Source organism: Meleagris gallopavo, chromosome 10 (genome assembly GCF_905368555.1).
Source record: "Meleagris gallopavo chromosome 10, MGAL_WU_HG_1.1, whole genome shotgun sequence".
Taxonomy (NCBI): domain Eukaryota; kingdom Metazoa; phylum Chordata; class Aves; order Galliformes; family Phasianidae; genus Meleagris; species Meleagris gallopavo.
Window position 1 is genome coordinate 4,053,578 of NC_139413.1, and position 14,531 is coordinate 4,068,108.

Genomic DNA, 14,531 nt, shown 5'->3' on the forward strand with positions numbered 1-14,531 from the left:
CGCACGGAGCAAACGTATCCTCTCGCAGGGTTCAGTTTTGTTAGCATAAGCAAGCTGAGGCTTCCATTTTCTCATCTCTAATGGAATCTTCCATCAATGTGGAACCCCTTCCCTGCATCACGCATTTGGGTTCAAATCTTTTAGAGAAGCTGAGTGACCAGAACTACACAGAGTACAGCAGTCAGTCTCATGAAATGTAGTGGCAGAAGTGTTTGACTGAACTAATGCAAGCATTAGTCATTTCCAAATGATATGCTGAGACTCTGAGCAGAAATTTTACAGGGATTATCCTGTAATGATTGAATTTCATTTTTCATTTTCTTGTCCACCAGATGGCTTTATTCCTGCTTATGTTATTCTGCTTTCCTCTCCTTCCCAATGTTATATCATTCTACTAATGCTTGTACTGGTGTTGGGTACTTAATAATTGTTAGTAATCTCTTCCTAGTCTAATATTATCTTCAAAATTATGCTGTATCTTAGATTTTGTCATGTTGTTATGTCTTCTACTTGGTTCTCTTATCTTAGTCCTTGCCAGCTGTGTCAGCTTATCAAATGCTTTGCCAAGATTCATGTCTGACTGGAGACTTATTAGTATGTGAAGTTGTAGGTCTGGGATTTGAGCATTTCAGTGTAAGTTTCTTGCAGGAGCATGGGGTTCTATTAAGTTGCTTGAGCTTTTATTTCACCTCTGCTATGAATGTTTCTACTTACCAGCTTTCATACGTTTTACTACCTCTTATTAGCATCATGCTTTCTGTAAACAGAATTAAAACGTGTTTAAGGGACTTCCAATCCAAGCCAGTCTGTGATTCTATGACTCATTATCACAGTGCAGACTTTTGCTGCTTCCAGACTCTTTCCTGTTACAAGGCAGACAAGATACAGCCTAACAAATAAGTGACATTTCTTTGCTGTCAGATAAAGTGTTCCTTCACTAACCGTGATCCTTACATACACAGGTCTTCTAGGCGTACTGAGGAGCGCGTGCACCAAATTGAAAGGAAAAGCAGTGTGATCAGCCTTCACCCTGCTGGCAGCTGGTGCCAGTTCAGGTATCCTGTGGTGACCGTCACGCCTTCGTGCCGGTGTACTTTGCACTTCCTTGGCTCCTGCGTGCCCCCAGGCTGACTTGAACCACTTGCAGGCAGAGTGAAGTTGGCTGTGCAGCAGCTTGCAGGCAGCACTGCCATATAGCAGGATATCCAAAACCTCCACCTGCCACCTTGGTGTGGATAGCAGGAGGTGCCCCAGCATTTGTACTGAGTTGGGTTGAATCAGCAGGATTCCTTGTGCTGCTTCCTGTTCAAGATGCAGCGCGTTACCTGGGTGAGTCACAACGTCTCTATGGTGATCTTATGGGAACTATAGCCCATATTTGTCTTAATAAGACTGAAAGGTATTTCACAAATGTGTAATGTTATATGTAATGTTCTAAAGATCAAGGGAAAAGTATCTGGAGAGTGCATTAAAACAGCAGTATTTTAATTCTTCCATGTTTTTAGTGTTGTTGGATTTACATAGGTCGTACTGTTTGTGACCTTTTAGCAGACAGATTTTGGTTTCGAATTGCTTAATGGGAATTGGGGAACAAACAGGAACCCGACACCCAAAAAAACACTTTTAGGTGTTCTTCATGTAAAGTAGAAATTGGTGTGCAGTGAGTGGTTGCGATAGATGCTCTTGTAGCTATGCATGGTAGGAAGGAAGTTGAGATTCACTGACTTGTTTTGTGTTCACACATTCAAGAGAAAAGGGCAGTGAGACATCCTAAATGCTGAAGCAGTTCCACAAAGTACTTCTAGGCAGAAAAATCTGACTTTGCACATGTCAGGTGGGTGCAAATAAAGAACTTGAGGAACTGGAGTTTGTTTCATTAAAGCATGTTTTGTGTTCAGTGGTAAAAATGAATGTTACTTTAAGAACTGCCAAGTGATACCGGAGAAAACACAATTATAACTAAGAATCTAAGGGCTCAGATCCAGAGTGGCCACAAGATTTCATCAAAGCATCTTGAGGGCGTGGTGTGGAATAGTTAAACCTAGCTGGGCTGTACTGTGCACATAGGGAAGTGAAGACAGCGAAGCTCAATATTTTTCTCTTCCTTGTTTAGTAAGAACTAGCTTTTTTCTGTACTGTATCAAAAATACCATTGAGAGTTTCCACGCAATCAGCTTAAACTCCTGATCTCATGTTAAACAGGTCATTGGGTTCTGCTTTGGTCCTCAAGTTCTTGGTATGGGCTCCACATTCGTAGTTGATCGTAAGCCATGGAGGGCATTTCTTCCTTCATGGGAACCTGCGAACAAAACAATGACATTTTGTACTGCTATTATGAATAATGGCATCAAAAATGTTGGTCATCCTGACTCTTGAGTTATTCATTACTCTGCCATGTGGATGTGCTTCCTCAAAGCTGTTGTACTATTCTGGATGCTCATCTTAGCAGACAAGTTATTAATGTAACGTTAGATTTTTTTTTTTGAAGTGTTTTGTTGGACAGTATGTTTTCCAGCTAATATTTTACCAAAGCTTTGACGAGAGTATCTCTGGATTCTACACTGGAAGGGACTTGAGATTAGGCATCTTGTTAGTGTACTCCTGTAATGGAGTGATCCTCAAATGCTGCCTTGGGTGAGTCTACAGAATAACTGAGACTCGATGAAGATAGCAGTCCCTGCTTAGTGTTGACATTTCCCTTCTTTGGATATGACAAATCTTCAGTATTTTGGGGTTGCTTTTTAAAATATGATATGCATGGCATGAATAGGTGGGAAGATACCGTGTGTGTATCAAATAGCCCAAGCTTTAGACTGCCTTAAATGCATCTCTGAGTATTTCATACTGCATGTAAATCTTTCAGTTCCACTCTTAATACATTTCTGAGCACAGAGGCATTTATTAAACCGAAAAGAACAGATGCTGAAAGTTCAAATTACTCAGTGTAATTCATTTCTTTGTAACTGGATATACTGAGTACACACTGCAAACTAATGTGTGATTCACTGCTGCAGTGTGGTGCGTCGTTTCACACTGTGAATCACTTTGTGATACTGCTTACTGTGGCTTTAAGCAGAAGGGTAGGATAGCAAGCAAAATGCTTAATTACTTCAAGGTTGGGATTTCTTTTTGTTTGCCTTGAATGAGACACCAGTCAAAATTGTTGCCATGAGCTGTTGTTGTTATAGGAGGAATATGATTTCATATTAAGTTTATCTGTCATAGGCACAGTTTTATTGTTGTGAGTTCTGGAACTTTGAAGTCGATAAATGCTAGTTAATAGCAGTTCAGTGCTATTTCTGCCCCTTTGCTATTTATTAGTGAAGTGGGAAGAAGTATGCGTAAATATATTCAAAGATAATATCAGAATGTGGCAATGGGCATGAAATTAAGATTGCATGGATGGTATTGTTACATACAGTGCAGCCTAGTTGGCAAATGTTTTTCTTTTGCTAGCTCAGTTTCTTTTTAATACAGACTTTCTTTAAGCGATTTTCATTTAAAATTTTTTTTCTTTTAAATGAGAACTTAAAGATAGTCCCTCATTGCACAATGTACAAGAGCTGTTGTTCTAGTAGCAGAAGACAAGATAAAGCAGTGAATCCAGCACTGGCTGTAACTCGGTGAGGCTGCTGTGACTTAGGACAGCGGGAGGGAGCTGGCTTCTGGAGCTCTGTGCTCAGTCTGTGCACAAGGTATGCTTTAGTTCCTGCCTCCTGTTTTGGCTGCAGGGCAGATTGTAGCCCATGCTGTCTGACCTAGCGTGGGATACCTAGGGCAACTGAAAAAGGAAAAGAGAAAGAGATTTACTTTTCTGGAGCATATGTGATTGCTCTCTCTGCCTTCCTGTCTGGTGGCACTTCTCATTTTAGCAGCGGATTTCAGCCCTTCTTGGTTAGCAGACACAGTTCCTACAAGTTCCAACACGCTGACTGCTTAGAAGAGAAGATGTCGGATCAATGTGCACCATCTCTGTGCTCTAGCTGTACAGTGGAAAGTGTCTCGCCTCGTTTCCATGTTTACCTATTCTGTTTATCCTGCTGTTAAGTGAATGAGATTGTGCTGTGTTCCTTCAGCATGGCAGTGAGTGCTTTTCCATCTGGCTCTTGGAATGGGCGAGTGCAAACAGATCTGGTAGTAAATTAGGCTGCAGGTAGGAAGCTGGAGGTGTTGTGGTAAGGAAGCAAGGATAAGGCTTGAGATACTGCACTAGGAAATGGGGGGGGGGGGTGGGGGCAAGGCTGCTAGAGCTTGTCTCAGTGTGTATGGATTGTGTGGCATTGGGAAACTGGGCTTCAGCCTTATTACTAATAGTGGGATTAGATTAGATTAGATTGTACTGCCAACTCCACGGGCTTCTCTAATAAGTGTAATGTCTTTGAAAGTACCAATTATGCTATGCCATAACAAAAACAAACAGCACCCTCCAATTCCCTCCATGGAGCAAATACACAAGACTTCATTTTCACTTTGCTTACCAGAAGCTCTTTTTTTCTTCCCCTAATTCATTTTTTACTCCTTACCCTCAGTGAAGAAAAAGAAGTGGAGTATCTGTGAGATAGCAGTCAAACGAGTGGTCCTTAGTTTAAGATGGGCTTCATGTGATACGTTGGTAGGCTCTGTAATATGTTGAAATGGTGTGGTTTTAATTTTCCTTATAATTAGTCGTTATAAATGTGTGTTCTTAAGGGCTGGTTTTTGAGCAGAGAATAAGATGAAGTTGGGACAACAGCATGTGAAAAGAATGTAGGAAAGAAGCGGTCGGGAGCTGAGTGATTGGAAACATGAGGCAATGTGAGAGGCAGTTGGGACAGAGGAGGATGACAGTAACAAAACCAGTTACAAGCCAGACAGGAGGTGGTTTTTTCCCTTTTGCACGGCCTGTTAGTATAATACATTTAGCTGCTATTTTTAGTAGAGGAAACATCATCTTAAATATAGTCTATGGGCTGGGAATGTAACATTAAAGCAGAGTGCAGTGTTTTGTGTGTTGTGAAAGATAATCCCATCAATGTTTTTTAAACAAAACCTCAAAACCCCGGCTTGTGAATGGCTGTTCTGCAGCACAGCACCATGCAGGTCAGCTGAGGGCTGTTACTGCCCAGAAATACCTGGAGGCTGTAGTGTTTGGCTGGAATTCACACTGTGGTTCTCCATTTCAATTGACCTCCTTTGTGTATTGCAGTCCTACAATGATATTTTAAAGCTCTTGCTTTTTTTTTTTTGAGGCTATTTTATTATTTAAATACTGCAGTTTCTTGCCTTCCAGCCTTGTCAGCACGACATACCTGTTTAGCCTACTTGGAGACAGAGCTTTACAGATTATTTTCTTTGTTCCATTATTGTAAAGGTCTTAAATATTTGATGCAGTGATTTTGTCATTCGATATTATTCACCTGCCTGTCGTTGCCTTTTGTTTGCAACCTGCCTAACAGTTCTGAGTCAAACGACAAACCTCAAGTGGGTTCCATAAATAATGCATTCAGGTACAGTCGTTTCGTTATCAACACGCACCTATGAAAAGTGATTTATAAGTCTTTTTCACACCAGGGGGCACTAGTATCTCATGAAATAGAAGCCCAAGCCAGTTTTTACTATTTCACATGTTGGGTAGTCTTACTCAAGTCTTATTCTTTTTGTAGCTTCCATTTCTCTGTAGGAATGAAAGCTGAACACAAACGCATCCTTGCAGGAATACCTCAAAAAGCAGCGTGTGGAATTTTCTTTCCTGTCTCTTGGAGGGTTTTTTGTTATTTTTTTTTCCCCAAATGATAATATGAGTCACTTGTGGTGAAATAGGCAAATTCCACTCGTACTCTGAAATTGCTTCTAATGGGATAATTTTCAATTGAAGGTGGTGAATAGGTATATAAGAAATTATCCATTAATTTCCTAAGAAATTGTGTAGTAAACATCTTTTCTATAAGCTATAGTAATAGATATACAATATAGGTTAAGTGTACTTTACTTTGGTAGTCAAAGGAAAAGAATAGCCTGCAACATAGTTCATGTACTGAGCTTTGTTAGGGTAAATTTACATAATGTTGCCTGGTATGCATCACACCGAAAGTCCGTGCTGGCAGTGAGTAACTGATTGCAATGGAACCTTCAGTTGTTGGTCTCAGACATTAAGTGGATCATTTTAGAATATGTGTTTGAGTCTGAGGTTTGGACCTCGATGTGCTATAGCCATTTTGGAAGTACTTCTTGTTTTGTGATGGATTTTGTTTCAATTCTGAATCTTGTTTAACACGCTTGAACAAAGTAGTTTCTAATTGACTTTTTGCTCTTTGTAGGAATGATCATTCAGTTGCCTTGGAGATGATCCTTCTGCTGTAAATGTAGGGCTGGAGATTAATGTTGTGGGCAGTATGGACCTAATGAACGGACAGTCAAGCAGTGTTAATATTGCAGCTACTGCTTCAGAGGTAAGGATTAAAAAACTGTGGATACTTAATATCATAAATGCTAATTTTTTGATATATTCGCCAAAAAGTAATTTTTTATTTCGACAGGTCTGGCATGGGAAGCTTTTGATGTGTTGGTTTGATATACCCCAGTTCAGATGTGAATAATTAAACCCCTGACTTCTGTTTGCCAACAGAAAGCATCAGCTAGCATTGACAGCCTTGCCATAGCCAGTAACTGCCTCTTCTGTGCTCTCTTCCATCTCGTCTAGACAAGGAAGCTTTTCTTTGAGAATTTTAACAATAATAGATACTCTTAATGCATGAAGCTAGGTTGGCAAGGCCTGTGGGAAATGTTCTTGCCTTTGATAGGTAGCTGTTTGTGTAGGGGCAGTCTGACACTTATTTCTCCTGCTTTGAAGTTACTGTAGCTTTCCATTTACCATCCACTCACTGAGACTGGAAAGTGAAGTCAGTACCAGAACTTGGAGGATGTTTTGCCAGAACTGCTGAGAGTTGTGACTGCTTCATAAATTCTTAGTGCTGATGGAAGGCTTGCAAGACCTGTTTTCTTGCAGATCACTCCTTCTGTAAGCTTTTTTTTTTCTCCTTAAGTGCCTTGGGCCAAAAGGATATTAAGATCTGCCCTCAGTCTGTTGTGAGTGATCTTTCCAGAAGTGCTGTTTCTCTTTCGAGTGGCTGGATACATACATGGGCACATACAGATGTACAGTAACAGCCTGAGCTTTCTGCTTAGAGAGGACAGTTGCTCTATTGCCAATGCATATTTTATTTTATTGTTGATGCTTCTGTCAAATTACAAAGCCCTTTTTTACAACAGTAGATTTCATTTTTCACTTTATTTAGAAGGGACAGTGCTGAAGAACACTGAGCTCACTAGTGATAAGAGCTGCTAAGTCCTGACAACAGTTGCTTCCTTGAATAAATATCTGAACCTTAAAACATGTTTATTTTATACATATATTTACTCATCCATTTTAATAGCAGGGCCACAGGTATTCCGTGCTCTTTGTACACACACATGGAAAGCACCACAAACAAAGTGAAAGGACAAGTGTTGTGTGATCAAAAAGAATCAAATCACACCCATAAACTTCACAGGCACAGTAATGCTGTTATGTATTGTTTGACCATTTCTTGGTAAGTAACTGATAGCCTTTCTTAGAGGAAAGCTCTTATTTTACCCAGTATGTTTGTTATGCCTGATGAAATTGAGTACAATTGAACATTTATTTCAAATACTTTGTGCTTAAGAAGGTAATAATTACCAATGTCACATAAATTTGCTTTAAACCAGTTGTTTATTGGGTGTTTGAGGTTGGTTTTTTCTTTTTGTGGACAAAGTGGAGGAAGATGATGTTGGAAGTGACATGCTTCTGAAAGTGCAGTACCTTTGTTACTGAGAATGCATGTCTGAGTTTCTGGTGTTTCCTAAGTCAGGTTTTTTTCAGAGAGATGGCACTGTCAGAAGAAGCTAACCAGAATGTTAAATTTACGTGTGTATTCATTAATCTTTGCAGCAGAAGTGCTTAAAGGGGGGGAAGAGTTCATTTCAGTTTGCTGAGTTGTGAAAGAGTTCAGATGCTCTTTGTTGTGAGTGAGAAGCTTAAGTCAAAACGTGTAGCACAGCCATAAAGACCTGCTTTGTTAGGTTCTGAGGAAAAGAGATGGGAGCAGGATAACTGTTAACCTGCATCAATGATGCTATCTCTCTTCCTGCCCTAACATCAGTGTATGTGGCACAGGATGTTATTGAAAGTGCAGTGAAGCTTGGCTTCCACAACAGGCAAAAACACTCACTGATATTTGTATATGACCTATATCTGAAATGTGCAACGTTAGTAAAATGACAAGGTCTGTTAGAAAGTGCCTTCAGTACATGGGTCAGTGTCTTTTCAACCTCCCAGGAGTAGTTAAGAGAGCTCAAGGTCTCCAAGTTAAAACTAGGTGAGTTTTGGTTTGTGTTCAGTGTACTCGGCCACTGCAGAGTTGGAAGTTCCAGCAAGATTGTGAGTGCTCTTTGCGTCAGTGCTAGGTTTCTCTCTCTTAAAAGCCTCCAGTGCATAAGCAAAACTGACATGGGAGCTCTGATGGCACTTAGTTTGTGGCTTGGCTGTTCTTGAAACTTGTAGATATAGAATCATAGAATCACTTAGGTTGGAAAAGACCTTAAAGATCATTGAGTCCAACCATGACCTAACCATACTACCCTAAATCTAACAGCCCTCTGCTAAATCATGTCCCTGAGCACCACATCCAAACGGTTTTTAAACACATCCAGGGATGGTGACTCAACCACCTCCCTGGGAGCCCATTCCAGTGCTTAACAACCCTTTCTGTAAAGAAGTGTTTCCTGATATCCCACCTAAACCTCCCCTGGAGCAACTTGAGGCCATTTCCCTCATCCTGTCATCTGTCACCAGTGTGAAGAGACCAACCCCGCTCTCACTGTAAGCACCTTTCAGATTTGGAAGAGAGCAATAAGGTCTCCCCTCAGCCTCCTTTTCCCCAGACTGAACAGCCCCATATTACAGCGTGCTTACAGCAAGCATTGCTGAAGAAGCATTAAAAGCTAATACAATTATTGATTGTGGTAACTGTGCTCCCTCATGATGTTTTTGTCCATGTCACATCTCATTTCTTGCTTTTTTTAATCAAGAGTTTGCTTTACATCAGCTTTCTAAAAGTGAGAAGAAACAAAGCAAAAAGCATGTTTAGCTCTTCAGGTCTTGACAGGAAAGTGTGGGGCAGTCAAATGATGACTTGCTGTGTGTGTACATTTCTGAAAGAAATGTCCAAGAAGTGTACATCTGGATGTGACATCTAATCCTCCACGGGGAAAAAAGTGTGAGGATTGAACAAAATCTAGATTTGCATCTATATCTCTTTCAAATTTTAATTGTTAAAAAAAAATACATAATTGCTTATAATAAGCATCTTAAATACAGACATGTAATATAGCTCACAGTGCAATTTTTGTAGATTTTAAAGCTTGTAAGAGATTGATACTGTTCCTTGTTAACTATTCTTTTGGGGCTGTCTTTTTTTCTCCTTCAGTGATTTGTTGCTTGTTTGAAATTCAGATTTTGATTCTTATTAACTATTCTCCCAGTGAGACATTGGAATTCAATTACACCTTGAAATAGAAGGTTTGTGTGTTGAGGACCACCTTTGAAGTCCACAGGAGCCAATTTGAAAGTCTCCGACTAGTGATTTTTGTCAGGAGGAAGCAAGTTCTGCGGCTTTTTTAATTGTTAATTTGCCCAGCAGGAAAAAAAGCGCAGCAGCAGTGTTTGAAAAGAAAATTTGCTCATGGCAGTGTAAAAAGAAGGAAACCAAAATATCATCAGTGTTTTTGTTTGTTCCTGCAGAAGAGCAGCAGTTCCGAATCCCTGAGTGACAAAGGTTCAGCTGAACTGAAGAAGAGCTTTGATGCAGTGGTATTTGATGTTCTGAAGGTTACACCAGAAGAATATGCAGTAAGCAATTTAAGTAATTTTTGTTCGTTTGTGGGATGGTGTGTATATATATGTATATATATAACATTACTATTTTTGGTAGCTTTCCCTTCCCTATAGGAGATCTGTATGTTTTGTGAGTGATTTCTTTCATCCCTTGCTTTCAGAAGTAGACAACGAAGAGCAGTACAGGATCCTGATTCTGGTTAATGCTGTGTAGCCCCTTGGGGCTGTGCTCTCCAGGCACTTTTTCACACTGTTGTATGCACCGTGGAACAGAGACTCCTAATTCTGTATGATGCAGTTTGATTCTGACACATATTTTAGTTGCTAGGATATACTTGATCTGAATTTGTTTTTTTTCTGGAGGCATTTTATTTAAACCTTTTGATGGCTTGTTAATATATGCTAATTGGGTAATGAAGTTACAGATTCCTAGTTTTATTGCTCAGGCAGTTGCAGATGCTGACAAATGGTGCACACGCATGCTAACTGAAGTTACTGACAACTTGTGATGACGTTCAGTGAGACAAAAAAATTTCACTCATTGTTACAGAACAGTCCTATATTAAAATAAGAAATGATGTAATCAAAACTGCTAATAATCTTTGCCCATCTTTGAAGGGATTCTGGTAATTTTTTACACTTTCCCAAGAAAAACACTTACGACTGACTTGCTTGTGAGCTGCCTAGATGGTGTTGCAGTTATATTACAGGAAGCCTGTGTGATGTGCAGTCAAACTTGTTGCATTTCAACTCTTCTCCAATAAGATAGCTTTTGAGGTAGTCCTGCTGGACACCTGGGGGTTGTGATTCAGGATTATAGGTTCTCTGGATTAAACTCTTCAGCAGCATAGGAAATTTTTAAGCTCAATAAATAAGGAAGTAAAGCAGAGAGTGTTTGTCACTTGTAGGTATTCTTAGTGGGGGTAAACACAGAACTTCATAGGTTCCACTTATTGCATTCTTGTAGCTCTTATGTTGCAAGAACTTTTTTTACAGATAACACATGAATATCACCTCTCTTCCAGTACTTCTCAGACTTGGGTCTGTAATGCATTTATTATGTAGTCAATGATGGATAATTGGATTTTACCTTCTATATACAAAGAGAGTGAAGTAATTTCTGGACTATTCTGTACTCCTTGAACTTTGTTAATTCTTGCATCGTGGTGTGTTTTTCTTTTGAGTGCAGTGGTACAGAAATATCAGTTGGATACCCTGCAGAGCCTGAGCCATTGGGTTCTTTAATTCAAGTGAGTGATGTATGCTGCTTCAAACTGGGTAGGGTCCCACTTACAGATATGATTGTTTTATTTTTTGTTTAAACGTGTTGCGTTGTGAACATGCAGCTTCAGTTATTGTTTATAGAATGTGATATTTTTGTTCTTTTCTCAGCTCTGCTGGTGCAGGTTTTGATGTGCACGGTATGCGGGCTCCTGATCATTACTGCTGGAAATGCACAGCTAATGGTGGTGACTGCATTGAAAAATAGTGTTTTGTAGCTGATAATTTGCTCTATCTAGTAGTGCTATTGTGCTCTATTGTAGTTTTCCATGGAAATGAATAAACAGGAGGCATTAATTTCAGAGCAGCCTACATAGTACATTCCAGGTTTTTGTTTTTTTTTTTTTTTGCTGTAAATGGATCTGAGGTGTCTCAAAGCATTTTTAACAGTTGAGTAGAATTTCCAGTGGTCAGTGTACGATCCTTTAGCAAGGTTATAATTAATTTCATCTCTCTTTCATTAATATTTCTGTATGCAGGTGTGCTTCCCACCTGATGTTTGGTTCTTTGGGCATGTTCATCTGGTCTTTCACTATTGCTTGTTTTAATGCTGATCATTCTTGCTGTAGGTTGTGGAAATAGGTTGGCTTGCCAAAAACTTACATACCTTGGCAGAAAAGTACCTTAGACTCCTTAAACTTGTCTCTATTTTAGTGGCTGTTTCCTTATTCTTACTGTTTTCAATCTTACCTTAAAGGAGAAATGTAAAATCTTCATTGGGTTTTCTACATTGAGGATGCCAGCATCAATGATAGTGCAAAACTGTGCTAGTGAGGCTTCCATCATAATAATGGATAGTGCAAAACTGTGCTAGTGAGGCTTCCATCATAATAATGGGTATGTACCCCTCGTATGGACATGGATATGTTACTCATGGGTTTTGGAAAGTATGAGAAAGCTTCTAGTTTGTACCTCTTGTAAAACAGATGCAGTGCAGACTACTGACATCTGTGATTTAGGGAAGGCTGCATACAGTAAGCAGCTGTAGAATGAATACTGTTTTTAAAATAACATTTTCTCAAGTGGTGAGCTGAGGAAATCTTTTGTGAAGTAAGTACTTCATGCACAGAGAAAAGATCATGTGCTAAAAGCAGTAAAACAGCAGTAAAAACAAGTTATTGCAGAAGAGCTAGTTAGATAGCTAATTATCAGGGAGTCTTGACTCTTAAGAGATAGAATTGCCATAAAGATGAGAGTTAAGTGATAATGTCAGCATTGGAAAGTCTCATCCTGTATCTTTGACGTTGGGTTGTGTTTTGATGACAGCAGGTAGTGTGTACAGATGGGGTAGAGCAAAAATCAGAACGATGTTAAGTTCAGAAATAGTGGAAATTATTTGTGCTTGTAGTTTCAATAGCAATACGAGACACAACGATGTCTTCTCAGGACCCACTGCGTTAGGGACATCACTGGTATTTTAAAGCTTAATTAATTTGATTAGTGGGTAAATAAGGGATAAGGTGGAGGAGAAGATGGATTGATCCTAATCCTGTATTTTCAGAAAGTTGTTCACCAAGCTGAAGATGTTTCTGGTGATTTTATTTTCACGTTCTTCCCTTTAGCAATCGCCACGTTGGTGTTGAACTTCAGTACAGTCGGTGTGCAGGTTTATGTGATGGCCTTCTATTTGGACCTTAGTAACCTTCTAACAAAAGTACCACATCCCTTCAAGGGTTCTAGTTTGAACGGTTGCAGTAATGATTACTGTAACAAAGGTGTAATATTACAGTTACACAACTGGCAACAGCCAGGTATTCCAGGCTAAAGTAAGGTTAAAGGCCATTTTGGAAAGGGCCACGCTGCAGCTGGAATGGGTGAGATCTCAAGACCTGGCTGCTGCTGTTGGAAACGTGGAGCTTGCTGTACGTATACCTTAAAAGCAGAGTTCCTGGGAAGACGTGTTCAAAGGCTGCGTGTTTCTTAAACCTTGAGAAAAAGAATGCCATTCAGTGGGTATGAAGCAGGACATGTTTGTCCTCTGCTAAAGATCCTACAGACTGCCTTCTGGTGCAACTGATGGAGTCTGTCCCTGTTCAAATACCTACGTTCAGGCTGATCACTGCTCACTTCTTCCTTAAACAGCTGAAAGCCACAAGGCAAGTTGGTGCCAGCATTACCCACTGGTGCCTGGCCCTGCAGTTGCAGCCATTCAATGTGTTTACAGGGTAGACACGGCTACAGTGAATGCTGTCCATTTTTTGAAAGGAGAACTGTGGTTTCAAATGTACAGGCACAATTTGGGGGGTGGGGATGGTGGGACTAAAGGAGAAAAGAAAAATGCTTTGGGAGCTTGAGCTCCAAATTAAGATGCTGGCAAACCTCAGGTTGGAGAAATATTTATTTTTTTGCTTTACGGTAAATTTTGATTCCTTAGGCAGCTACTGTTTAATTATTTGACTGTTTTTAACTTTTTGACTTGCTTTTCCATTTTATTCATCAACTTCGCCACGGTGGTGTAAATATTTGAGGTAGAATTAAGGGAAGCGCAGCTGTATAAATCCATTGCTTCTTTTCCTACCCAGTTATCTGAGAAGGATTCTTTATTCCATGACATAGTCTCTGCTACAAAGTAGGTTTGGATTAACACGTATGTGCATTTCTCATTTCGATTTGCATTGAGCTTTGTCAAATAAATTTTGGAAGCAATACTGCTTTGAAAATAATTTACAAATAAGCTCATTTTAAACCGTGCTGTTTGTGCAGAAAGAGATCTTGGATCTGTTGAATCCCCATGTTTAGAACAGAACAGAAGTAACTTGGGCTGACCCCAGGTTCCCTGTAGGGCATCTTTTGTCTGTTGTGCAGGGTTCCACCACGTTCACCATTTCCTGAACTGGATGTCAGTGCCTTAGGGAGCCTGAGGCAGTGTGTCTGCATCTGAGAGCAGGCTGAATAAAGCAGAGTGCTGGGCCCTGAGAGCATTTGATTTCAAAAAAGCCAACCAAACAAAAGCGCTTTTGCTTGCATGTGTTCCTGTTAGCTTCACTTTAGAGGAGAATATTAAACAAGTATGTTTGCAATGAGGGCAAGAAGGAGAAATTTTAGTGTGTAGAAGAATTATTACTGATAAAAGTTTTGGAGTGGACTTTGTGAGAAAACAAGTAGAGTTTCAACATGGGAACCTTAATTCCCTTGTGTTCGTTTTGGGCAGCAGAATTATTTTACTACTGATGCAGTGTTTAACAGAAGCTTAGCTATTTTTTCAGAGAGGAAAAGTGTTCTGGCAGCCCACAGAGGCAGTGCTAAGCCAAGTTGGAAGGCTTAGATATATTTCCTTCTAAAAATTCAGATTAAGAAACAATTTATGAAGTGCTGCTTGAACCAACATGGCTTCAAGGAAAATCAGATTATCTCAGTG

General features: G+C 39.8%; 1 protein-coding gene across 10 annotated transcripts in view; it reads left to right on the top strand.

The window, feature by feature from the left end:
- RALGPS2 (Ral GEF with PH domain and SH3 binding motif 2) overlaps nucleotides 1–14,531 on the top strand; it is a 113,809-nt gene that overhangs the window by 17,035 nt on the left and 82,243 nt on the right. For 7 of the 10 annotated variants that reach the window (XM_085232230.1, XM_085232221.1, XM_085232223.1 and 4 more), the window contains exons 2-3: nucleotides 6,297–6,428; nucleotides 9,779–9,907. In XM_085232230.1, the coding sequence (XP_085088356.1) occupies nucleotides 6,372–6,428; nucleotides 9,779–9,907 (186 nt within the window). In that variant the 5' untranslated portion in view covers nucleotides 6,297–6,371. Of the gene's footprint in view, nucleotides 1–963; nucleotides 1,330–6,296; nucleotides 6,429–9,778; nucleotides 9,908–14,531 lie in introns of those variants that run through there. The other 3 variants (XM_085232231.1, XM_085232228.1, XM_085232222.1) reach the window with 2 other exon arrangements.